Source organism: Hemitrygon akajei, chromosome 1 (genome assembly GCF_048418815.1).
Source record: "Hemitrygon akajei chromosome 1, sHemAka1.3, whole genome shotgun sequence".
Taxonomy (NCBI): domain Eukaryota; kingdom Metazoa; phylum Chordata; class Chondrichthyes; order Myliobatiformes; family Dasyatidae; genus Hemitrygon; species Hemitrygon akajei.
The window spans coordinates 123,886,236-123,911,313 of record NC_133124.1 but is presented as its reverse complement, the minus strand read 5'-3'; the positions used below and the strand labels follow the sequence as shown (position 1 = coordinate 123,911,313).

The following is a 25,078-nucleotide window of genomic DNA, read 5'->3' as shown; positions in this document are numbered from 1 at the left end:
ACTGCTCCTTCAGGGTGAGGGTGAGGGTGACCCTGCCAGCTTTGCATGCAAATACCTATGAGCAAAACACCGACAGACAGGAGACCTGAGATCCTGTGCACAATACATCAGACCTTGAGCAGTTCTGTACATTGTGAGGGAAAACAATCTGATTAATGAGGAATCTGGGAGAAGCGGCTAAAAATATTAAGGGAGGGTACAGAATGGATGAAGGAATGAAGGGGATGAGGTGAAAATACGAGTCATTCAGACAAGGATAGTGTTAGCCGCAGGCTATTAGTGATCAGTTCAGAGAAGGGGTGGGAAGCAGAGTTTGGGGAAGGGAGTGGAAAATAAAGAGTTTAAATGAACACTAAGAAAACCTCTAAAATAAAGACTTCCCTGAAAGACTATGAAAACCTAAATCTCTGGTATCTTGCTCCTAGGCTCAAAAGAATTTATGTTCTGGTAAGTGATGTCAAAGTGTCTACCATACATTGAATGTCACTGTGTAAGCCAAGCCACGCTTTTAGTAGAGCATGACTTTTGCACTAAATACATTATGAAAGCCTTAGATCAACTAATAATATTTTATATATAGATTCTGAATCATCCCAGGCAGGCTTTTGTTGCAGAGAAAAGATAAATTTTGTAAATTTACAGGCAAGTATATTATTTAAAATTGCTGAATCAAAGATACCTTAGATCAGCGTTGATTGTTTAAAATAATTGTCTTGCAGAGTGGGTCACAGTAACAATCTAAATCATTACCAAGGTGAATGGATAGTTTGTGCAATCATCCCTCTTAAGGAAGGGGAAAACAAATGGAACAACCTGGCCAAACTGGGAATTGCACCAGAATGCTTAAAGGAGATGTAGCCGTGTGCTACACGCAGCGCTGAAATAACGACACGTAGTCGATGAGCTGCAGTTGCAAAAGAGATTTATTCGAACTTCGCGGCCTCGCTTTAAAGCCTTCCTGATCCCGCCCTCCCCGGGCGGGAATGCTGTAGTGGGCACGTATTCACAGTCCCGTCCCATGCGCGGGCTTTTCCCCTTGCTGGCGAAGCAGACTTGGCGCCCTATTTGGGACCGGCCTCAATGCCGGCACGCGCCAATTTGTGAGCCAGTTCGAGTGCGCAGGGAAGTGGGTCGCCACATAACCCCCCCCCCCCCAGAACTGGCGATACACCCCCCAATGTCCACAGTCTGGGTCGGACTCTGTTTGGGAGGTCTGCCTCTGCGCCGCGGTGCCGGAATCTCGATCGGCTGCGCCAAGTCCACATGGGCCGGTTTGAGTCGGTCCACCGTGAAAACCTCCTCTCTCCCCCCAATGTCCAGCACGAATGTGGACCCGTTGTTTCTGATCACCGTAAACAGCCCCTCGTAGGGCCGTTGCAGCGGTGCCCGATGTCCGCCCCGTCGTACAAAAACGAACTTACAGTTTTGCAGGTCTTTGGGTACGCAGGTCGGGTTCTGCCCATGCTGCGAAGTGGGTATGGGGGCCAGGTAACCGAGCCTCTCGTATAGTCTGCCCAGGACTGCTGCGGGTTCTTCCTCTTGCCCCCTTGGGGCTGGTATGAACTCCCCGGGGACGACCAGGGGTGCGCCGTACACCAACTCGGCCGACGAGGCGTGCAGATTGTCTTTGGGCGCCGTGCGGATGCCGAGTAGGACCCAGGGAAGGTCGTCCACCCAGTTAGCTCCTCGCAGGCGGGCCATGAGAGCCGACTTTAGGTGACGGTGGAAACGCTCCATCAGGCCGTTCGACTGTGGGTGGTAGGCAGTGGTGTGGTGCAGCTGTGTCCCCAAAAGGCTGGCCATAGCTGACCACAGGCTGGAGGTGAACTGGGCGCCTCTGTCGGAGGTAATGTGGGCCGGTACACCAAAGCGAGATACCCAGGTGGCGATCAGTGCCCGGGCGCAAGATTCGGAGGTGGTGTCGGTGAGCGGGATCGCCTCTGGCCATCTGGTGAACCGGTCCACGATAGTCAGGAGGTGCCGCGCTCCACGCGACACTGGCAGGGGGCCCACAATATCCACATGAATGTGGTCGAAACGCCGGTGGGTGGGGTGGAACTGCTACGGCAGAGCTTTGGTGTGCCGCTGCACCTTGGCCGTCTGGCAGTGCATGCACGTTCTGGCCCATTCACTGACCTGCTTGCGGAGTCCGTGCCAAACTAACCTGCTGGAGACCATCCAGACGGTTGTCCTGATGGAGGGGTGCGCTAAGTTGCGAATGGAGTTGAAAACGTGCCGCCACCAAGGTGCCGGGACGACGGGACGGGGCTGGCCGGTGGCGACGTCACAGAGTAGGGTCCTCTCACCTGGGCCTACGGGGAGGTCCTGGAGCTGCAAACCGGAGACTGCAGTTCTGTAACTTGGGATCTCCTCGTCTGCCTGCTGCGCCTCCGCCAAAGCTTCATTGTCTATCCCCTGGGACAGGGCTTGAATGGTAGGGCGAGAGAGAGCGTCTGCAACAACATTGTCCTTTCCCGAGACATGCCGGACATCCGTCGTGTATTCAGAGATGTCGCTGCTGGCGGGACGACCAGGGATCGGACACCTTTGTGAATGTAAAGGTAAGCGGCTTGTGGTCCGTGAACGCGGTGAAGGGCCTACCTTCCAAGAAGTACCTGAAATGCCGGATTGCCAGGTATAGCCCCAACAGTTCCCGGTCGAAAGCACTGTATTTGAGCTCGGGCGGTCGCAGGTGTTTGCTGAAAAACGCCAGGGGTTGCCAGTGACCCTTGATGAGTTGCTCCAGTACCCCACTGACTGCTGTGTTAGATGCATCCACTGTGAGGGTGGTAGGGACGTCCATTCTGTGGTGCACTAGCATCGCGGCGTTTGCCAAGGCTTCTTTCGTTTTAATGAAAGCGGCGGTGGACTCCTCGTCCCAAGTAATGTCCTTGCCCGGACCCGACATCAGGGCGAACAGGGGGCGCATGATTCGGGCAGCTGAAGGGAGGAAGTGGTGGTAGAAATTTACCATACCCACGAATTCCTGAAGGCCTTTGATTGTGGTGGGTCGGGGGAAATGGCGGACTGCGTCTACCTTAGCGGGCAGAGGGGTTGCCCCGTCTGTAGTGATCCTGTGGCCCAGGAAGTCGATGGTGTTGAGCCTGAACTGGCATTTGGCCGGGTTGATTGTCAGGCCATATTCACTCAGTTGGGCGTAGAGTTGATGGAGGTGGGACAGATGCTCCTGACGACTGCTGCTGGCTATGAGGATGTTGTCCAAATAGATGAATGCGAAGTCCAGGTCGCATCCCACTGCGTCCATTAACCGCTGAAACATCTGTGCGGCATTCCTCAGGCCGAATGGCATGCGGAGGAACTCGAAAAGGCCGAAAGGGGTGATGAGTGCCGTTTTGGGGACGTCGTCCGGATGCATCGGGATTTGATGGTATCCCCGGACGAGGTCCACGGAGAAGATCCGTGCGCCGTGCAGGTTTGCTGCTAAGTCCTGAATGTGCGGCACAGGGTAGCGGTCTGGTGTTGTAGCCTCGTTCAGCCTGCGGTAGTCGCTGCATGGTCTCCAGCCCCCTGATGCTTTGGGCACCATGTGCAGGGGGGAGGCCCATGGGCTGTCGGACCACCGTATGATCCCCAATTCCTCCATCCTCTTGAACTCCTCCTTCGCCAGTCGGAGCTCGTCCGGGGGGAAGCCTTTGAGCACGGGCGTGGAGGGGTGGTCCCTGTGTCGGGATGTGGTGCTGTACTCCGTGTCGGGGCATGGCTGCCATGAACTGCAGTGCCAGAACCGATGGGAAATCCGCCAGGACTCTGGTGAAGTCGGTGTCGGACAGCGTGATGGAGTCTAGGTGTGGGGCTGGCAACTGGGCTGCACCCAGGGAGAACGTTTGAAAGGTCTCGGTGTGGACCAGTCTCTTCCTTGGCAGGTCGACCAGTAGGCTGTGAGCCCGCAAAAAATCCGCGCCCAGGAGTGGTTGGGCTACGGCGGCCAGTGTGAAGTCCCACGTGAACTGGCTGGAGCCGAACTGTAGCTGCACCGTACGGGTGCCGTAGGTCCTTACTGTGCTGCCGTTCGCGGCCCTCAGGGTGGGACCCGGTGCCCTGTTGCGGGTGTCGTAACTCATCAGAGGTAAGACGCTGATCTCGGCTCCAGTGTTGACCAAAAAGCAGCATCCCGACCGCTTGTCCCACACATACAGGAGGCTATCCCGATGGCCAGCCGCTGTAGCCATCAGCGGCGGCTGGCCCTGGCGTTTCCCGGGAACTTGCAGGGCGGGCTACAGTGGCGGGCTTCTGCGCCCCACCGCTGGTGGTAGAAGCACCATTGTTCGTTGGTCTCCTCACTCCTACCTCTGGGGTTAGCGGGCTCTGCAGCTGGGCCTGGTCTGATTTGCTGCTGGGAGCGTGGCCTGGTGATCTGTGCGACGGACGCCCCACTCTCTTTCTTGGCTTTCCACAGCAAGTCCGCTCGGGCCGCCACCTTCCGGGGTCGCTGAAATCCGCGTTGGACAGCAGCAGGTATATGTCCTCGGGCAGCTGCTCCAGGAATGCCTGCTCAAACACGAGGCAGGGCTTGTGTCCTCCGGCCAGAGCATCTCGTTCATCAAAGCCGACGGTGGCCTGTCTCCCAAACCATCCAGGTGCAGTAAGCGGACAGCTCGCTCGCGCCGTGAGAGTCCGAAAGTCCTTATGAGCAGGGCTTTGAATTCTGTGTATTTGCCTTCCGCTGGGGGCGACTCTATGAACTCCTCAACCTGGGCCGGTGTTTCCTGGTCGAGGGAGCTCACCACGTAGTAGTAACGTGTGGCATCCAAGGTTATCTGCCGAATGTGGAATTGGGCTTCTGCTTGCTGGAACCATAGGTGAGGTCGCAGCGTCCAGAAGCTTGGCAGTTTTAACGAAACTGCATGAACAGATGCAGCATCGTTCATCTTCAGCTCAAATATGGTTTGGGCCGTCGGGGTCACCAATTGTAGCGGTGTGCTACACACAGCGCTGAAATAACGACACGTAGTCGATGAGCTACAGTTGCAAAAGAGATTTATTTGAACTTCGCGGCCTTGCTTTAAAGCCTTCCTGATCCCGCCCTCCCCGGGTGGGAATGCTGTAGGGGGCACGTATTCACAGTCCTGTCCCGCACGCGGGCTTTTCCCCTTGCTGGTGAAGCAGACTTAGCGCCCTTTTTGGGACTGGCCTCAATGCCGGCGCGCGCCGATTTGTGAGCCGGTTCGAGTGCGCTGGGAAGTGGGTCGCCACAGAGATATATTTTGGTGCTGAGATACATCATCAGTGACGTAATCTGGGGTCATTGGGTGTTTTGGGTCGTTCAAGATCAGACACCGTCACCCAGCCAACCCGGCCAAGATTGATCAGACCCTGTCTTGTGTCCCAGCAGCATTGATCCATGGGTCACATCTCTTGATCTATAGCCATCTGGAGGCTCCCTCGGCAGCCTTGTGTTGGTCCTGATGGCTCTTCTCTTTGCAGCCCCCGTAATGCCAAGGAGAGAGTAGGTTCTGTACGGTGAGCAGCCAGCAAAACCTCTACACCCCTGGCTTGCATCATGCCCCCCACCTGTCTCTGGCACTGCTCTACCAGCTCCTGGTATTTGGCTTTCTTCCATTCAAATTCAAACCAGTCTTCCCCAGGAACTGTCAGTTCTACCATTTGCAACTTAGTTTTTAAAACAAGGAAGAGAAAAAGAAAGGCTGAAACAAGAGTTGGGAACATGTTCAAGTTATATTAAACCTATGTTCAGCTCTCTGGTGTCTAATTCTGGAACCATAGTTTTGGAAGAATGTGATGCTTCTTTAAAGTAATGAAGTAATCATTAGAATGATTCCAGAGATAAAATATTGCAGTGAAATGGAAGTGAAGCGAACAGAGAAGAAAACACACAAAACACTTTCAGAAGAAAATTGGAGAACTCTCCTTAGATTTTCTCCATTCTGATTGTTTCTTCAGTTAGTAAGTTCCTTGAAAGAGTACAATGGAAGACTATATAGAAATATTTAACTTTCCCCCAGGACTGTCTAGCCTGCCATTCCTCAAAGATCTGTAAATGAAAACAGTTACAGTACTTAGTCTGCCACGGTAAGAGTTTTGCAGCACTGCCCTCTACAGAAACTGGAGGGAATAAGAAAATGATTTGGGTATTGGCTTATGCAGGAAGTATCAATGGGTAATCTACCTGCAATAAATGTCACAGAATGAGTCAGAGTCATCTGATAAAATTGGGATAAAAAGCATATATTTAACATGACATTCTTTCTACTCAGAGCAATATAAAAGGCCTTCACAGCACAGAAAGTTTTAATCTGTAATTTTAAGTTATCCATATGGAATTTAACTTCAACAAATTTGGAGTGATGCATTTTGGGAAGGAAGGCTCAGTTAATGTCAGGGCTGTGGGGAGTGTTGTAAAACAGACAGACCCCAGGGGTACAAGTTCACAGTACCACTGAAAGTGTCGACACAGGTAGACGGGGTGTGAAGGCAGGTTATGTCAAAATTAAAATGTGAGCTAACAATAAAATACAGAACAACTTGATCAATACCTATGAAAGAAAAAACTCAGTTAACACTGTATACTTACTGCTCTTGAACTGAACATGTTGGTAACAAAGCTGCCATTCAACATACGTTGCACTTTACTTAAATACAACTATCCTTCCAAGAAGCTTTTCATAAAATACTATTATAAGGTATAAACACCATGAGGAAAACAAGACCAGAGACAATGTGATATAGTTGTCAACTAGCAGTGCTTCTATTCAAATGCAGAATATAGCTGTATTACCCTCTATTAGTTACAATCTCCAGTATAAAGTTACAGTATTAAATATTCTGAAAGTTGGAACCTATACATTTTTGATTCAGTACTTGAGTGAATATTATAAATTGGCCATTACATGAAGTCAGTAAGGATGGAGGTGCTTAGCACTCAAAGGAATTTATTGACTCACCATCACGGTTGGTGTCCATCTGTCTGAAAATCTTTTCTGTCCTTTTCTCGGGTGTAGACTCATCCTCTGGCATCCTCATCACTGAAGAGACCATTTTATAGATTGCCTATATAAAAGGAAAGGTGTATCAAGTGGTTCTGCATCAAAATAACAAGTAGAGTTTTGAATACAGTCTTGATTTTTGTAAACTTAGGTTAAGGAAGCAAAAATTGGTCAAATACTTTTCTTTTTTTCCTCCCGAGGCTCACAAAACAATATAATCAATCTTCTACTACATATATGTCAAACTCAAGGCCCGCGGGCCAAATCCGGCCCGCGGTGGAATTATCTTTGGCCCGCGAGATAATATCTAATTACTATTAAAGCTGGCCCCAGTAATCGAAGAGCCTATGGCGTATGATATGGCTAATGCTGAGTTTATTCAGGTACTAGGTTTTCAGGGTTTTTAGTGTTTATTCGGCAGTCTTGCTCGGCAGTCTTCTTCATAAGAAACGGAATTTGTAAAGTGAAACACTTTGTAGTTATAGCAGAGACTGAGACACATGAGAGCAGGCTGAAAAAACGGAGGCAACGAAAGCTGCGTTCGCACGCGTCCGACTGATCTGGCCCGCATGAAGCTGCATTTTGCTCAATCCGGCCCGTGACCTAAAATGAGTTTGACACCCTTGTTCTACTACAATGTTATAGTTGTCTTAGACAGATGCAGTTCACAAGTCTTTAAATCATCTTACGTTCTTTTATTCTATTATAACAAAATCTACAGCTACCATAAACACACAATGAATTCTCATACGAATACACTACACTATCTCCAAGCTTGAAACACTCTAAGGCAAAGATCATTTATGAGTTACCAAGTTTACGGACAAACTGTCAATTGGCAGAGTAGCGGAAATAATTAAATATAATCTTCAACCCAGGCAGCTTCTGTAAAAAGGAGAGGTCCAGTTATACCATAAGACCATAAGACATAGGAACAGAATTAGGTCATTCAGCCTATCAAGCCTGCTCTACCATGGCTGATTTATCATCCCTCTCAACCACATTCTCTTGCCTTCTTCCTGTAACCTTCAACCCTGACGAATCAAGTACCTAACAGCTTTAAAAATGCCTAATAACGTAGCTCCACAGCCAAACATCGCAATGAATTCCACAGACTCATCCCCTCTGGATAAAGAAATTCATTCTCATCTCTGTTCTAAGTGTGTGTGTGCGTGTGCGCGCGCCCTTAACTCCTGGCAGAGCGACGTCATGACAAGCTTTTGCACTGATCTTTTTGGTGATTGCTCATCGTATGGCGTGTCTTGGGCATCTGAAACCTGGGGATCCCATCCCTCTCCATATTTTTTTTACGAGGTCGAGTTGCTAGCTTGACACTCAACCCAGCACGGATGGAGAGTGTGCAAGGGAGCTGGCCGGATTCAAACTCGGGACCTCTTGCCCCAAGGTCCAGCACTGATGCCACTATGCCACCAGCCAGTTCTAAATGGACGTCCCTCTATGGCTTCTGGACCTAGACTCACTCACTATAGAAAAAATCCTCTCCACATTCACTCTATCTAAGCCTTTCAAGATTCAGTAGATTTCAATGAGATATTCCCTCATTTTTCTAAACTCCAGCGAGTACAGGCACAAAGCCATCAAATGCTCCTCATATGCTAACCCTTTAGTTCCCAAAATCAATCTTCTCTAGACACTCACCAATGCCAGCACATTTTTTCTTAGATAAGGGGCCCAAAGTTGCTCACAATACTCCAAGTGCAGTCTGACCAATGCCTTATAAAGCCCAGCATCATATCCTTCCTCTTATATTCTAGTCCCCTCAAAACAAATGCTAACATTGCATTGGCCTTCTTCCCACCAACTCAATCTGCAATTTAACCTATAGGGAATCCTGCATGAAGACTCCCAAAACCCTTTGCACCTCTGGTTTTTGAATTTTCTCCCTGTTTTGAAAATAGTTTACACCATTATTCCTCCTACCAAAGTGAATGACCATACCCTTCCCTATACTACATTGAATGCATCTGCCAGTTCAGACGCCCTGCTTCCTCAATATTGCCTGCCCTTCCACTTATCTTTGTAGTGTCCGCAAACTTGGCCAGAAAGCCATCAAATCTGTCATCCAAATCATTGATATATAATGTGAAAAGCAGCGGCCCCAATTCCACCCTTGCAGAAAACCACAAAGTCAAAAGTAGCCAACCAGAACAGACCCCCTTTATTCCCACTTTTTGTCTCCTGCCAGTCAGCCTATTTTCTACCCATGTTATTCCAGCATTCTAATATCCACTCTCGCCCCTCTTTTACTCTTAATTCTGAATATCTGAAAAAACGCTTGGTATCCTCCTTTATATTATTAGTTAGCTTACTTTCATATTTCACCTTTTCTCTCCTTATGGCTTTTTTAGTTGCCTTCTATTGATCTTTGAATAATTTTCCACTAATTTTTGCTATATTATATGACCTCCCTTTTGTTCTTATGCTGCCTTTGACTTTCCTTGTCAACCACAGTTGCCTCATCCTCGCTTTAGAAAACTTTATCATCTCTGGGATACATCATCTTCCAAATTACCCCCAGAAACTCCAGCCAGCTCCTCTCTCATGCCCCTGTAATTCCCTTTATTCCACTGTAATATTAATATATCTGACTTTACTTTCGGCCTCTCAGACTGTAGGTGAATTCTATTATATTATGATCATTGCCTCCTATTTCTTTACTTTAAGCTCCTTAATCAAATCTGGTTCATTACACAACACCAATCCAAAGTTGCCTTTCCCCTAGTGGGCTCAACCACAAGCTGCTCTAAAAAGCCATCTTGTAGGCATTCTACAAACTCTCTCTCCTGGGATACAACACCAGCCTAGTTTTCCCAATCTACCTGCATATTATTATCCTCCATCACTATTGTTACATTGTCCTTATTTCATGGCTTTTCTATTCCCATTGTAATTTGTAGCCCATATCCTGGCTACTGTTCAGAGGCCTTAATATAACCCTCATCAGGGTCACTTTATCCTTGCAGTTTCTTAACTCTAAACACAAGAATTCTACATCTTCTGATCTTATGTACCTCTTTCTAAGGATTTGATTTCACTTTTTACCAACAAAGCTACCACGCCTTGTCTGGCTATCTGCCTGTCCTTTCAATACAAGGAGTATCCTTGGATGTTAAGCTCCCAACTAAGATCTTCTTTCAGTCATGACGCAGTGATGCTCTCAACGTTATAATGGACACAATGTCTTGTCCATTCTGGGGCAGCTCACTCATCTTTGGTCTCCACCAGACACTCAGCGCTCACCTCTGGTAGCTGTTTGCATGCAAAAACGGCAAATCCCGATACACCACTTCGACAGGCAGGCCAAACAGGTGAGGGTAGCCGCTGGACCTCATATCCCAGTGAGACAGGGACACGCCTGTCCTAGCATGCAAAGTCAGCTCCAGTGGTCTGGGCAGATAAGATCAACAGTGAGATCCAACAGCTGGAGCAGTGGTTCTGCAATGCTTCACGGAGAGTGAAGGGCATGAGAAGGCACAGAAGGAATCATGGTCATCCACTGTAACCCAAGGAAGACACCAGTTGTGATGACTATTTGTACCACTAGGCCAGGGGTCGGCAACCTTTACCACTGAAAGAGCCATTTGGACCCGTTTCCCACAGAAAAGAAAACACTGGGAGCCACAGAACCCGTTTGACATTTAAAATGAAATAACACTGCATACAATGTTTTTTTTTGCCTTTATGCTATGTATAAACAAACTATAATGTGTTGCATTTATGAAATCGATGAACTCCTGCAGAGAAAATGAAATTACATTTCTGCATGCAACAAAAACATTTTGAACTCCGAATAAAAGACATTGGGTTGAAGGTTACTTTTAAGTAAAATACTCAATGTCTATTTGAGTCCTTCTTGTATTTATGAAAAATGCCGAACTTAAATTGTCCGCCAGCAGCAAACCAAAAATAACGTCAGCCAGCTGTCAACCTGAAAAATAAAAGGACTATTTCACTGAACAATGAAAAAATATGAATATACGTAAAATAATAGGCAATTAAAATATTTATCATACTTGGTTAATGGGATTTCTGCTCCTGGACCTCAGCGCACAGCGTCTGCACATCAGGGCTGTATGACGTCACCTTCATCTTTACACAGGATCACAAGCTGTCATCTGTGAGGCGTGCACGATGTTTGTTTTTAATAAAGTTCATGTTGGAGAACACCTGCTCACATACATATGTGGATCCAAAAATCGACAGGACTCCAAGCGCATACTTTTTAATGTTTACATAAATGTCGGGGATAGCATTCCATGTTTCGAACACAAGTTTGTCCGGTTTGGGGAGGTTTTCAATATCACTCCATTTGTGATTCTGAGCAAGAACGGCCTTCTGACGGGCAACATCTTCAAGGTCTGCTGTCAAGCGTCTAAACTTGGACACCCATATGCCTTTGTCGGCTATGTCGGCCAGTTCCATCTCAAGATCAGGTTGACTCACACCTGCCAATGCAGTCGTATTCAGTAGGGATGGATCGATGCTTAGGGGAGTGACCGGGAAGGATAATGTGTTTTTTTTTCCTCTCTGAACTCACAGAAGCATTTCCCAAACGATGTTTGCATTGCGATGATTGCAGAATGTAAATACTCCGAATTTATCATGTCGTGAGCTTGTTTGAACTCTCTCAAATTGGGGAAGTGAGACAATGTGCCTTTCTGTAAATCTCTGGCAAGCACTGTCAACTTGCGCTCGAATGCCAAAACATCCTCCAACATGTGCAGGGCTGTGCGTCCTTTCCCCTGAAGAGCTGTGTTCAGGTGCGCTGTCATGTCTACCATGAAGTGTAGCTTTTCCAGCCACTCTGGCTGTTCCAGCTCAGGAAAGCTTAGCTCTTTGCTGCCCAGGAAAGTTTTCACTTCTTCCAGACACACGACAAAGCGTTTCAGCACCTCCCCTCTGGACAGCCACCGGACTTTGTTGTGCAGCAGGAGATCAGAATATGCGCTTTCCAGCTCGTCCAGTAACAAACGGAATTGATGGTGATTTAAACTTTTTGCCATTATTTTATTGACAATCTGAATGACAACATCCATTACTTCTGTGCATTCCGGAGGAAATGTTTGAGCGCACAGTGCCTCTTGGGGCAAGATGCAGTGAAAAGTCAGCAGCTTTCTGTCCAGCGACTTCTGCAGTAAAGCCACAAAACCCTTGTGCGCTCCTGTCATACTTGGTGCCCCATCAGTAGCTACTGACACCAGGTGGGTGGTCTTTATTCCTTTGGCTCTTAAACAATTCAAGACAGCCTCACAGATGTCCTCCCCCCGTGTTTGGCCTTTTAGAGGTATCAACTCAATCATTTCTTCCTGTGGCCCGGCAGAGTTTACATACCGGCAGAACAACGCTATTTGTTCAATATCACCTTTGTCTTTAGACTCGTCACAGGCAATCGAGTAGGCCACAGCTGAACTGATGTCTTTAATTTGCTGTCTTGTGATGTCTTCTGCCATTTTTATGGTTCTGTCTTTGACAGTCTTTGCAGAGAGGGGCATATCCCTGATTTTCTGCACAATTTCACTCTTGTTTTTAAAGTCCGTGAATAGATGTTCTGAAATCTTAATGAAAGATTCTTTTATATATTCACCATCTGTAAACTACTTCCCGTGCCTGAATATTTCCTGAGCGGCAACAAAACTAGCATATGTAGTTGATTTTCCAGACTTCATCCACTTCTTGAAATGATTTTTGCTCAGACCAACCTTCCGCATCAGTTCCGAAACGGCTTTTTTTCTCTCATCTCCATCCGGATATTTTTGAGCAAAGGCTGCGTGTTTATTCTGGAAATGTCTTGCGACATTTGACTTTTTGTTGTTTGCTAGTTTCTCATTGCATATTAAGCATACCGGTAAACCAGTCTCGTCCGCAGTGAAAGCAAATGAATCTGCCCATGTATCATTAAACGTTCTGTTTTCTTCAGTCACTTTTCTTTTTTTAGAATTCTCCATAGTCAGCCTACCTTGGATCGAAAAATTAAAGAAATCGCGCACTGGCGGGTGTCAGGCATTGGCAGTGGTGACGTATATTAATAGCGACAAAAAACACGTTTTATTTAGATTGTACAAGATCACCATAATCTTCAAATTTAGAATTACATTTCAAAAACTAACATAAAATACATTTTAATTAAATACTCATTATTTATTTTCCAAAGCCACAGGGAGCCGCAGCACAGAGATGAAAGAGCCACATGCAGCTCCGGAGCCGCGGGTTGCCGACCCCTGCACTAGACCCTGACTTCTGAGATCGAGAGAGTAAAACTGCCACAGAGCAGAAGCTTTTCCATTTTAATAGCTCTCCCGCACAGGATTTGAAACCATCATTCTTCGATACAACAGACAACCAACCATCCAGGTTCAAATGATAAACCTGAAATCTGGCTTGATGGCTTCTGGTCAAGGTGCCACCGGTGAACCTCGATTCCTTCCAGATTGTCAATCTTTTCGATTATTTCACTTTCTCTACATCTTCTGCTTGTTCTTTTTATCTTGATTGTGTTTTGGAAAGTGTTGGAGCTTGTGACATGCCATTTGGAATTCGATCGAATGATCTATCGTTCTGCCGTCCCTGGAGAGGACCAAGAGCATGAGTTGCCCCATGGAGAAGACCAGAGACGACAAACAGGGCCAATTCAAAACGTTAAGGAAAATCATTGCATCGAGGCAAATGCAGAGGAGATCGGTGCTGACTCTCCACGGAGGCCATGGGATCGATGGCGGTCGGTAGCTGGGTTGGCGTTGTTCAGACCAGGCATGGCGGTCGCTCTTCATGGAAGGACTGAGATGGTGCAGCCGCTCTCCTCGATGTTGAACTGAGGATGTCTTTGAAATTCTGAGATTATTGATTATTAGACATTGGTCTCCTTCAGTTTTTTGTGTTTTCTTTCTTGTTGCCAATTGGCGAGTGGGCGATATGTTACCTTTTGTGCGAGGGAGGGGTTGGGGATTTGGTGTCTGACGTTCTTGCTGGTTTTTTCTGTATGGGTAATCTGTTAGCTTTTGTGTGTGAGAGAGGGGGTTGGGGTTTAATGCTATTGTCGCTGTTTTTTTTTGCAGGGGAGGGCGATGGAGGTTTGGGGTTTGGTGTTCTAGCTGCCATTTCTGAAAGGGTGATCTTTTGGGTTATTGTGTGGAGGGGGGTGGGGTGGTTGAGGTTAGCAAGCTTTGTTTCTTTTTCTTTTCCCTGCAGGGAGGGGGGTATTAGTGTCCTTTTTCTTTCAACAACCCCTATACCTCCGTGGTTTTTCTGTTTTTCATGGTTACCTGGAGAAGAGGAATATTAGTGTTGTATTGCAGATCCATACTTTACCAATAAAATGAACCTTTGAATTTCAGATTTTTCTTGTAAATACATGCTGGCATTTTTGTATTAATGCACACTTTATTCCATATCTGTACATTAACCTCCATCTGCCTTTGTTTTTAATGTAATTCTTTATTCTTTATGATTGTTGAATGTTGTTTTCTGTCTGTTGTCATGCCAACACACCACAGCAAATACCTAATACGTTTAAATGTGTATGGCAAGTAAAGTTAATCCTAGGATCATTAAGCTACTTACACTTGATGATTCATAGCACAAAATGGATTCTGGGTATATTTAATCATCTTAACATTGAAATTCTGTGTACTGTATATGTGTTAATGAATTAATTGTAGTCATTGATGTATGGAGATTGGAGGTTGCCAGTAAACAAGTAGATTTAGTCAAGGTCGGCATCATATTTCCACTGGGTTGCACATAGCGTACCATTTAATTTAACTAAGGAAATAAAACATTTTCCCCTACACCGTCATTAAGTTTTCTTCTTCAATCAACACTTTACCATTTTTAAGGGAAAATCTGAAAGTAATTATGCATTATTACTTTCCTCATCAACTATGCAAAACTGTCAAGTGAAGATGGTATAACTTTGGCCAAAATCACTAAAGTGATTTCTTCAAATTGTTTATAGGCAGCAATTTTCATATAAACATTTTTATGTGTTTTCCTTTGAAGGCATTACAAACTGAAAGAAAAGACATGAGAAAGTCTGCAGATGCTGGAAATCTAAAGCAACACACACAAAGTACTGGAAGAACTTAGCAGGTCAAGGCAGCATCCATGGAAATGAATAAACAGTTGATGTTTCAGACCGAGACACTTCTTCAGGACTGAGAAGGAATGGGGAAGATGCCAAAATAAAAAGGTGGGAAGAAAGGATGGAGGATAGCTGGAAGGTGATAGGTGAAGCCAGGTGGGTTGGAAAGATAAAGGGCTGGAGAGGAAGGAATCTGATAGGGGAGGAGAGTGGACCATAGGAAAAAGGGAAGGGGGGGGGGGAATCCAGGGGGAAGTGATCAGCAGGTGAGGTAAACGCCTAAAGTAGGGAATAGAGGAAAAGGGTTTTTATTTTCCAGAAGAAGAAACCAATATTCATGCCCTCAGGTGAAGGCTACCCAGACAGAATATAAGGTGTTGTTCCTCCACCCTGAGGACGACCCATCTTGGCACAAGAGAAAGGCCATGGACTGACATGTCGGAACGGGAATGGGAATGGGAATGGGAATGGGAATGGGAATGGGAATTAAAATGTTTGGCCCCCGGAAGTTCCGCTTTTGGCAGATGGTGCGGAGGTGCTCAGGGAAACATACTATCATCCTTGATATTATCTGTCTCTCAATGTGCTCATGCAGATTTTAAGTTCCAGGTCCTCAAGAATTTGGCTGGTAACTTTGGACCCAGGAAGGGAGAGGAAATAGTGATCACGATACAGGAGTTAAGGGTGGCCTAATGATGGCAGTTTCAAAAAGATAAATTTGCCAAGTTAAGAAATCCATTTACAATATCAGCGTCAGAATCAAGTTTATAATCACTGACGTATATTGTGAAATATGTTATTTTGCAGCAGCATTGCAGTGCAACACATGAAATAAGCTATAAATTACAAGAAATATACACTCAGTAGCCTCTTTAATAGGTACACCTGTACACCTCATTAATGCAAATATCTAATCAGCCAATCATATAGCAGCAACTTAATACATAAAAGTAAGCAGACATGGTCAAAAGGTTCAGCTGTTGTTCAGACCAAACATCAGAATGGGGAAGAAATGTGATCTAAGTGACTTTGTGGAATGATCGTTGGTGCCAGATGGCGTAGTTTGAGTATATCAGAAATTGCTGATCACCTGGGATTTTCACAAACAACAGTGTTTAGAGAGAAAAAAAACAAAAAAAAACATCCAGCGAGCAGCAGTTCTGCTGGCATAAACGCCCCGTTAATGAGAGAGGTCAGAGGAGAATGGACAGACTGGTTCAAGCTGACAGGAAGGAACAGTAACTCAAATAACCATGTGTTACAACAGCATTGTGTAGAAGAGCATCTCTGAACACATAACACATCAAAGAACCTAACAAAGTGGCCCACCAAGTCCATATTTTTAAAAAAAACTAAATTAGGAGTGCAAAAAGGGAACAAAATTAGTAAGGTAGTCTTCACAGACGGTTCAGAGATCTGTTGGCAGAGGAGAAGAAGCTGTTCCTGAAACATTGAGTGTATGTCTCCTGTATGTCCTTCCTGATGGTAGTATTGGGAATGAACTTTGGCAACTGAGGAGATCAAGATTATCGCCACAGCTGTCATACTATAAAGAAGAACAGCAAGGAAACAGATGCATCCCAAGCAATGGCTTCTTTGGGAAAGAGTTGTTTATCTGAATCTCTACTTTGTGACAGCCAGTAGAGACTAAATGTACTGCAGGGAAATGTGAATCGGTGGCAGTGACAATAGTATGATAACTATGATAACCAATGATAAATATTTATTGATATAACACATCAGAAAACAAAGTAGAAGTATCAGGCCATCCTAAATCCTATACTTTCACACTTTGCTCATAGTCTTTACCCTGAATTTGGATAGACATCTGGTAAGAACGTGGCAACACACACAAAATGCTGGAGAAAATCAGCAGTTCAGGCACGAATATATAGTCAACATTTTGGGCCAGGACCCTCCTTCAGGACTACGTGTGTCTATGTTGCTTTGGATATCCAGCGTCTGCAGACTTTCTCGTGTTTATAGTAAGAACATAGATCCTTTTCAAATATACAAACCACTTCAGAACAGTATGCTGGTGAAATTTCTGCCTTGCTGTTATCGTCTCTGAGTAAACTAATAAATCAAGTGATAGTTTTAACTGTCTTCAGACAATTTATCCAAGACATTTATTACTTTATCTGAAGTACCCTTGGTAAAAGTTTGGCCATTATATTAAATAGACTTCTACTTGTAAAAAGATAGGCTTGGCATATTGCAAGACTCAAATTAAATGAGGAAAATAGATTACTTGCACAACTCTGTATCATTCATTAGAATCAGTATAGGGGATCTTTTCAATTAATTAAATATTAAACTAAAACTTGCAGCTAACAAAGGAGTTAACAAGAGATGAACTTTGTCATATGTGCATCGAAACATATCGTGAAATGCATAACTTGCATCAAATCAAATCAGTGAGGATTGTGGTGGGCAGCCCCCCCGTGTCACCAGGCTGCCAGCACCGACATAGCATGCCCACAACTCACTGTACGTCTTTGGGATGTGGGCGGAAACTGGAGCACCCAGAAGAAACCCACACAGTCACAGGGGGAGCATCCAAACTCCTTACAGACAGCAATGGAAAATGAACCCTGATCTCACAGCCGGTGCTGTGAAGTGCTCTGCTAACTGCCAAGTGCTTTATGTGGACACAAACTTAAATGATCTTTTCCTCACAGCTTGGGTTTGGAGAAAAGGAGGTCAAAACAGCAGTGAGTTGGAATATCAATCTGGAACATTGGAACGCCAGGACTAGTAGTTCACACAAATGGCTTGGACTGGGAGCATTTGGGAAAGCCAGGACACAGAAAGGCAAACGGGAAGAAAAAAATCATTATTTGCCCCAGTTAAATGATATCAGAAAAATATAAATGAAAACACTAAGTATTGATCCTTCATTGCTCTGCTGGGGAAATAGAATTTTAAAAAGCAGCACCATCTTGAATATGTTACACAGTGAACATGATCAAATAACATCTGAGTTTATCACTGACAAAGCTTTAAGGAGCAACTGGATATCGTTTTGTTATTGTCACGTGTATCAGTGAAAAACTTGTCTTCCATACTGTATATACAGGTCAAATCATTACAGCATTCAGCTAGAATAAGGTAAAACAATCACAATGCAGAATAAAGTGAAAAAGCTACTGAAAAAGTGCAGTGCAGATAAATGATAAAGTGCAAGATCACGAGTTAGATTGTGAAGCCAAGAGTCCATCTTATTGCGCAAGGGGAATGTTGAAGAGTCTGATGGCAACGGGATCGTAGCTGTCTTCTAGCCCAACAATACGTGCTTTCAGGCTTTTGTACCTTCTGCCTGATGGGAGAAGGGAGAAAAGAGCATGTCCTGGGGAGTGGAGGCTTTGATTATGCTGGACGTTTTAAGATTCAAAGGACATTTATTATCAAAGTATGCATGCAGTGTACAGCCCCAAGATTTGTCTTCCCACAGACAGCCATGAAACAAAAAAAGTATGAAACCTACACAAAGAAAGATATCAAACCCCCATTGCGCAAAAACAGCAAATTGTGCAAACGGTAAAGAAGAGTGAGAAACGCAGAATATAAAACTCCAAACCACACAGTTATCAAAAGAGGCAGCGAGAAATATAGAGAGAGTCCACAGAGGGGAGGCCAATTGCTGTGATGTACTGTGCTGTGGCCACAACATTCTGTAAGATCTTGAGGTCATGAGTAGAGCAGTTGCCATCCAGACCGAATACTTTCTATGGTGCACCAGTAAAAAGTGGTAATAGTCAATTGGGATATACTTCACAGGGGTGGTATCAACTGCAAACTTGTAGATGGAGTGAGAACAAAATCTGACCACACAGTCACGAGAGTACAGGGAGTAGTCCGGGGGCTGAGGATACAACGCTGTGTAGCACCAGAGTTTAGAATAAGCATGGCGGAAGTGTGGCTGCTTATCCCTACGGATTGTGGTCAGAAAGTCAGGGATCAAGTTGCAGATGGGTGCATTAACTCACGGTTCGGAGTTTATTGATACGTTTTAGTTACGTTTCAGATACGAATTATAGTTAATAAGCAACAGTCTGGCATATGTGCCTTTACTGTCCAAATGCTCCAGAGGTGAGCTTAGGGCCAGGGAAATGGCATCTGCCGCAGACCTGTTTTGGCAGTAGGTGGATTGCAGTGGGTCGAGGTTGTCTGGAAAGCAGGAATTGATGCGTTGCACGACCAGTCTCTCAAAGCACTCCGTGGTGGCAGATGCTAGACTCATTGGGCAGTACTCATTAAGGCACATTAAGTTGTTTTTCTTCGGTACTGGGATGATAGTGATCTTCTTAAATCAGGAGGGAACTGCAGCCTAGAGCAGAGACAGGGTTAAAAACTCACCGATACAACATGAGGCAATGAGGAATTGGCATTCCCTAGATTGCAATCTTCTGAGGCTGTAATTTCCAGTTTGGGAAGCCTGAAGAGAAGCCACAGCTTGATGATAAGAGGCATAGATTGAGTGGACAGCCAAAGTCTTTTCCCAGGGTGGAAATGACTAATGGAAGGGGACATAATTTTAATGTGACTGCAGGAAAGGATGGGGGTATGTCACGGGTAAGCTCTTTACAGAGTGGTGGGTGCATGTAATGCCTTTCCAGAGGTGGTGAAAGAGGCAAATACATTAGGGAGATAGATAGGCACATGGATGATAGAAAAATGGAAAGCTATGTAGGAGGGAAGGATTAGATTGAGTTTAGAGTAACTTAAAAGGTTGGCACAACATTATGGGCCGAAGGGCTTGTACTGTGCAGTATGTTCTATGTCACCTCCAATACAAATAAAATTCACAATGCAGGTTTTCTGGGCATCTCATGCCCAATACTGCTGTTTGATAATTAATAAAGGAAATGAAACCAGACAGTAAAAGTCTTCAGTGTGAGTGTCTTGTGTTTTGGTACAATAATCTATGTTAATAACAGTTGAGATAATCTCTCAGTCAGATGAACAGGACTGATCCAAATGCATCACTATGATATGCACAGTTAAATGACAATTTTGGAAAATGCTTCATCACATATAAAGCATGAATAAATCACGCCTTGTCATCTACCTCACTATCACCTCTTCCCCAGTGAAGTTAACGCAAATAATGGAAACATTCTCAATGTTAGTAAGACCAAAGAACTGATTGTGGACTTCAGAAGGGGTAAGACGAGGTTACACAAACCAATCTTCATAGGATCAGAAGTGGAAAGAGTGAGCAATCTCAAGTTCCTGGGTGTCAACATCTATAAGGATCTATCTTGGACCGAACATATTGATGCAGCTAAAAAGAAGGCACAGCAGTGGCAATATTTCATTAGCAGTTCAAACAGCATCCAGGACACCTTCAAGCAGCGATACCTCAGAAAGGCAGCGAACATCATTAAGGACCCCCATCACCAAGAACATGCCCTCTTCTCATTACCACAATCAGGGAGGAGGTACAGGAACTTGAAAGCACACTCTCAATGATTAAGGACCAGCTACTTCCCCTCCACCATCAGATTTCTGAATGGTCGTTGAACTCATGAACATTACCTCACAACTTTTTTTTGCATTACTTACTTAATTTAACTATTATATATATATACATACACATACAGTGGCATTCAAAAGTTTGGGCACCCCTTGTCAAAATTTCTGTTACTGTGAATAGTTAAATGAGTAGAAGATTAACTGATCTCCGAAAGTCATGAAGTTAAAGATGAAACATTCTTTTCAACATTTTTAGCAAGATTAGTGTATTATTTTTGTTTTGTACAATTTTAGAGTAAAAAAAGGAAAGGAGCACCATGCAAAAGTTTGGGCACCCCGAGAGATTTGAGCTCTCAGATAACTTTTAACAAGGTCTCAGACCTTTATTAGCTTGTTAGGGCTATGGTTTGTTCACAGTCATCATTAGGAAAGGCTAGGTCATGCAAATTTCAAAGCTTTATAAATACCTCAAACCTTGTCCCAACAATCAGCAGCCATGGGCTCCTCTAAGCAGCTGCCTAGCACTCTGAAAATTAAAATAAATGATACCCACAAAAAAGGAGAAGGCTATAAGAAGATAGCAAAGCGTTTTCAGGTAGCCGTTTCCTCAGTTCATAATGTAATTAAGAAATGGCAGTTAACAGGAATGGTGGGGGTCAAGTTGAGGTCTGGAAGACCAAGAAAACTTTCTGAGACAACTGCTCATAGGATTGCTAGAAAGGCAAATCAAAACACCCGTTTGACTGCAAAAGACCTTCAGGAAGATTTGGTGGACTCTGAAGTGGTGGTGCACTGTTCCACTGTGCAGCGACACCTGCACAAATATGACCTTCATGGAAGAGTTATCAGAAGAAAACCTTTCCTGCATCCTCACCACAAAATTCAACGTCAGAAGTTTGAAAAGGAACATCTAAACAAGCCTGATGCATTTTGGAAACATGTCCTGTGGACTGATGAAGTTAAAATAGAACTTCTTGGCCACAATGAGCAAAGGTATGTTTGGAGAAAAAAGGGTGCAGAATTTCATGAAAAGAACACCTCTCCAACTGTTAAGCATGGGGAACATTTCACTGGTAGAGGGAAGAATTAATTCAATTAACTACCAGCAAATTCTGGAAGCAAACATCACACCGTCTGTAAAAAAAGCTGAAGATGAAAAGAGGATGGCTTCTACAACAGGATAATGATCCTAAACACACCTCAAAATCCACAATGGACAACCTCAAGAGGCACAAGCTGAAGGTTTTGCCATGGCCATCACAGTCCCCCGACTTAAACATCATCAAAAATCTGTGGACAGACCTCAAAAGAGCAGTGCATGCAAGACGGCCCAAGAATCTCTCAGATCTAGAAGCCTTTTGCAAGGAAGAATGGGCGAAAATTCCCCAAACAAGAATTGAAAGACTCTTAGCTGGCTACAAAAAGCATTTACAAGCTGTGATACTTGCCAAAGGGGGTGTTACTAAGTACTGACCATGCAGGGTGCCCAAACCTTTGCTTCAGGCCCTTTTCCTTTTTTGTTATTTTGCAACTGTAAAAGATGGAAATAAAAAAGTAATCTTAAAATATTAAAGAAATGTGTCATCATTAACTTTCTGCCTTTTGGAAATCAGGTCATCTTTTACTCGCTTAGCTATTCACAGTAACAGAAATTTTGACCAGGGGTGCCCAAACTTTTGCATGCCACTGTATACACAGTTTTTATTATTATGTATTGCAATCTACTGCTGCTGCTTTAACAACAAATTTCATGACATATGCCAGTGATATTAAACTTGATTCTCATCCTAATTTTGATCTCCTTCAAGCTCACCAGCACTTTGGTTTGGATACATATGTTTGTGTTAATTTCCAAAAAAATAACCACCATCAGCATAAGGAATGCTACAATTCAAGTGATGTAGCCTTGTCAGCATTCAAATTGAGTCAGAACTCAAATTGCAAACAAAATTATAAATAAAGTCTTTCCCAAGTTAATGGTCAAGGTCCCACCACAATCAAGTAAACAACTCAAGTTGAAGTGATCTGTCGACAAAAGTCTAAATTGCTAGTAATATCATCAGGATTTCTCACCCAGTAACCTTAGTCATTTACACGAACTGCTGAGGAAATAGTTTGCAAACTACATTAGCAAGTCCCTGGAGAGATGCATGGTAACGGGACTGGATTGCATTAGAAGAGACAATGAGCCTGAAGCCTCCTGCAAGAATCTGCAAAAAGTGAAATTTCATCTCTTCCTTTTATCTTCAGAGTAGTCTTGATCATTTATTTTAACCAGTAAAGGGTTACTAAAGCGAAAGAAGGAAGAGCAGAATTAGGTCATTCAGTCCATCAAGTCTCCTCCATCATTCGAGTATGGCTGATTTATTTTCTCGCTCAACCCCATTCCCTGCGCCCTTACTAGTCAAGGGCTGAAATGGCTAACACGAGAAGGCAGTCTTAAGGTGCTTGGAAGAAGGTGCAGAGGAGAGGTCAGGGGTAAGTTTTTTTTTTAAATGCAGAGAGTGGTGAGTGCGTGGAATGGACTGCCAGCAATGGTGGTGGAGGCGGATACGATAGGGTGTTTTAAGAGACTCCTGGATAAGTACGTGGAGCTCAGAAAAATAGATGGCTGTGGGTAACCCTAAGTAATTTCTAAAGTAAGTACATGTTCGGCACAGCATTGTGAGCTGAAGGGCCTGATTTGTGCTGTAGGTTTTCTATGTTTCTATCCTATCAATTTCTGCTTTAAATATACACAATGTCTTGGCCTCGGCAGCCATATGAGGCAATGAATTTCAGAAAGTTATTACCAGCTGGTTCAAGAAATTCCTCCTCACCTCTGTATGAAATAGATGTCCTTATATTCTGAGGCTAAGCCTTCTGGTCCTGGACTTCCCCACTATTGAAAACATCCTCTCTCTAGCCCTGTCAATATATAACCATATAACAATTACAGCACGTAAACAGGCCATCTCGGCCCTTCTAGTCCATGCCGACGCTTACTCTCACCTAGTCCCACTGACCCGCACTCAGCCCATAACCCTCCATTCCTTTCCTGTCCATATACCTATCCAATTTTACTTTAAATGACAATACCGAACCTGCCTCTACCACTTCTGCTGGAAGCTCCTTCCACACAGCTACCATTCTCTGAGTAAAGAAATTCCCCCTCGTGTTACCCTTAAACTTTTGCCCCCTAACTCTCAAATCATGTTCTCTTGTTTGAATCTCCCTTACCCTCAATGGAAAAAGCCTATCCACGTTAACTCTATCTATCCCCCTCATTATTTTAAATACCTCTATCAAGTCCCCCCTCAACCTTCTACGCTCCAAAGAATAAAGACCTAACTTGTTCAACCTTTCCCTGTAACTTAGGTGCTGAAACCCAGGTAACATTCTAGTAAATCTTCTCTGTACTCTCTCTATTTTGTTGATATCTTTCCTATAATTCGGTGACCAGAACTGTATACAATACTCCAAATTCGGCCTTACCAATGCCTTGTACAATTTTAACATTACATCCCAACTCCTATATTCAATGTTCTGATTTATAAAGGCCAGCATACCAAAAGCTTTCTTCACCACCCTATCCACATGAGATTCCACCTTCAGGAAACTATGCACCATTATTCCTAGATCACTCTGTTCTACTGCATTCTTCAATGCCCTACCATTTATCATGTATGTCCTATTTGGATTATTCCTACCAAAATGTAGCACCTCACACTTATCAACATTAAACTCCATCTGCCATCGTTCAGCCCACTCTTCTAACTGGCCTAAATCTCTCTGAAAGCTTTGAAAACCTACTTCATTATCCACAACGCCACCTATCTTAGTATCACCTGCATACTTACTAATCCAATTTACCACCCCATCATCCAGATCATTAATGTATATGACAAACAACATTGGACCCAATACAGATCCCTGAGGCACACCACTAGTCACCGGCCTCCAACCTGACAAACAGTTATCCACCACTACTCTCTGGCATCTCCCATCCAGGTATTGTTGAATCCATTTTACTACTTCAATATTAATACCTAACCATTGAACCTTCCTAACTAACCTTCCGAGCGGAACCTTGCGAAAGGCCTTACTGAAGTCCATATAGACAACATCCACTGCTTTACCCTCGTCAACTTTCCTCGTAACCTCTTCAAAAAATTCAATAAGATTTGTCAATCATGACCTTCCATGCACAAATCCATGCTGACTATTCCTAATCAGACCCTGTCTATCTATCCAGATAATTATATATACCATATCTAAGAATAATTTCCATTAATTTACCCACCACTGACGTCAAACTGACAGGCCTATAATTGCTAGGTTTACTCTTCGAACCCTTTTTAAATAATGGAACCACATGAGCAATACGCCAATCCTCCAGCACCATCCCCGTTTCTAATGACTTTTGAAATATTTCTGTCAGAGCCCCTGCTATTTCTACATCAACTTCCCTCAAGGTCCTAGGGAATATCCTGTCAGGACCCGGAGATTTATCCACTTTTATATTCCTTAAAAGCATCAGTACTTCCTCCTCTTTAAT

General features: G+C 44.3%; 1 protein-coding gene across 7 annotated transcripts in view; it reads right to left on the bottom strand.

Moving 5' to 3' along the window:
* LOC140730596 (neurocalcin-delta) overlaps positions 1-25,078 on the bottom strand; it is a 323,285-nt gene that overhangs the window by 10,185 nt on the left and 288,022 nt on the right. For all 7 annotated transcript variants that reach the window (XM_073051282.1, XM_073051290.1, XM_073051273.1 and 4 more), the window contains one exon: positions 6,924-7,029. In XM_073051282.1, the coding sequence (XP_072907383.1) occupies positions 6,924-7,029 (106 nt within the window). The remainder of the gene's footprint in view (positions 1-6,923; positions 7,030-25,078) is intronic.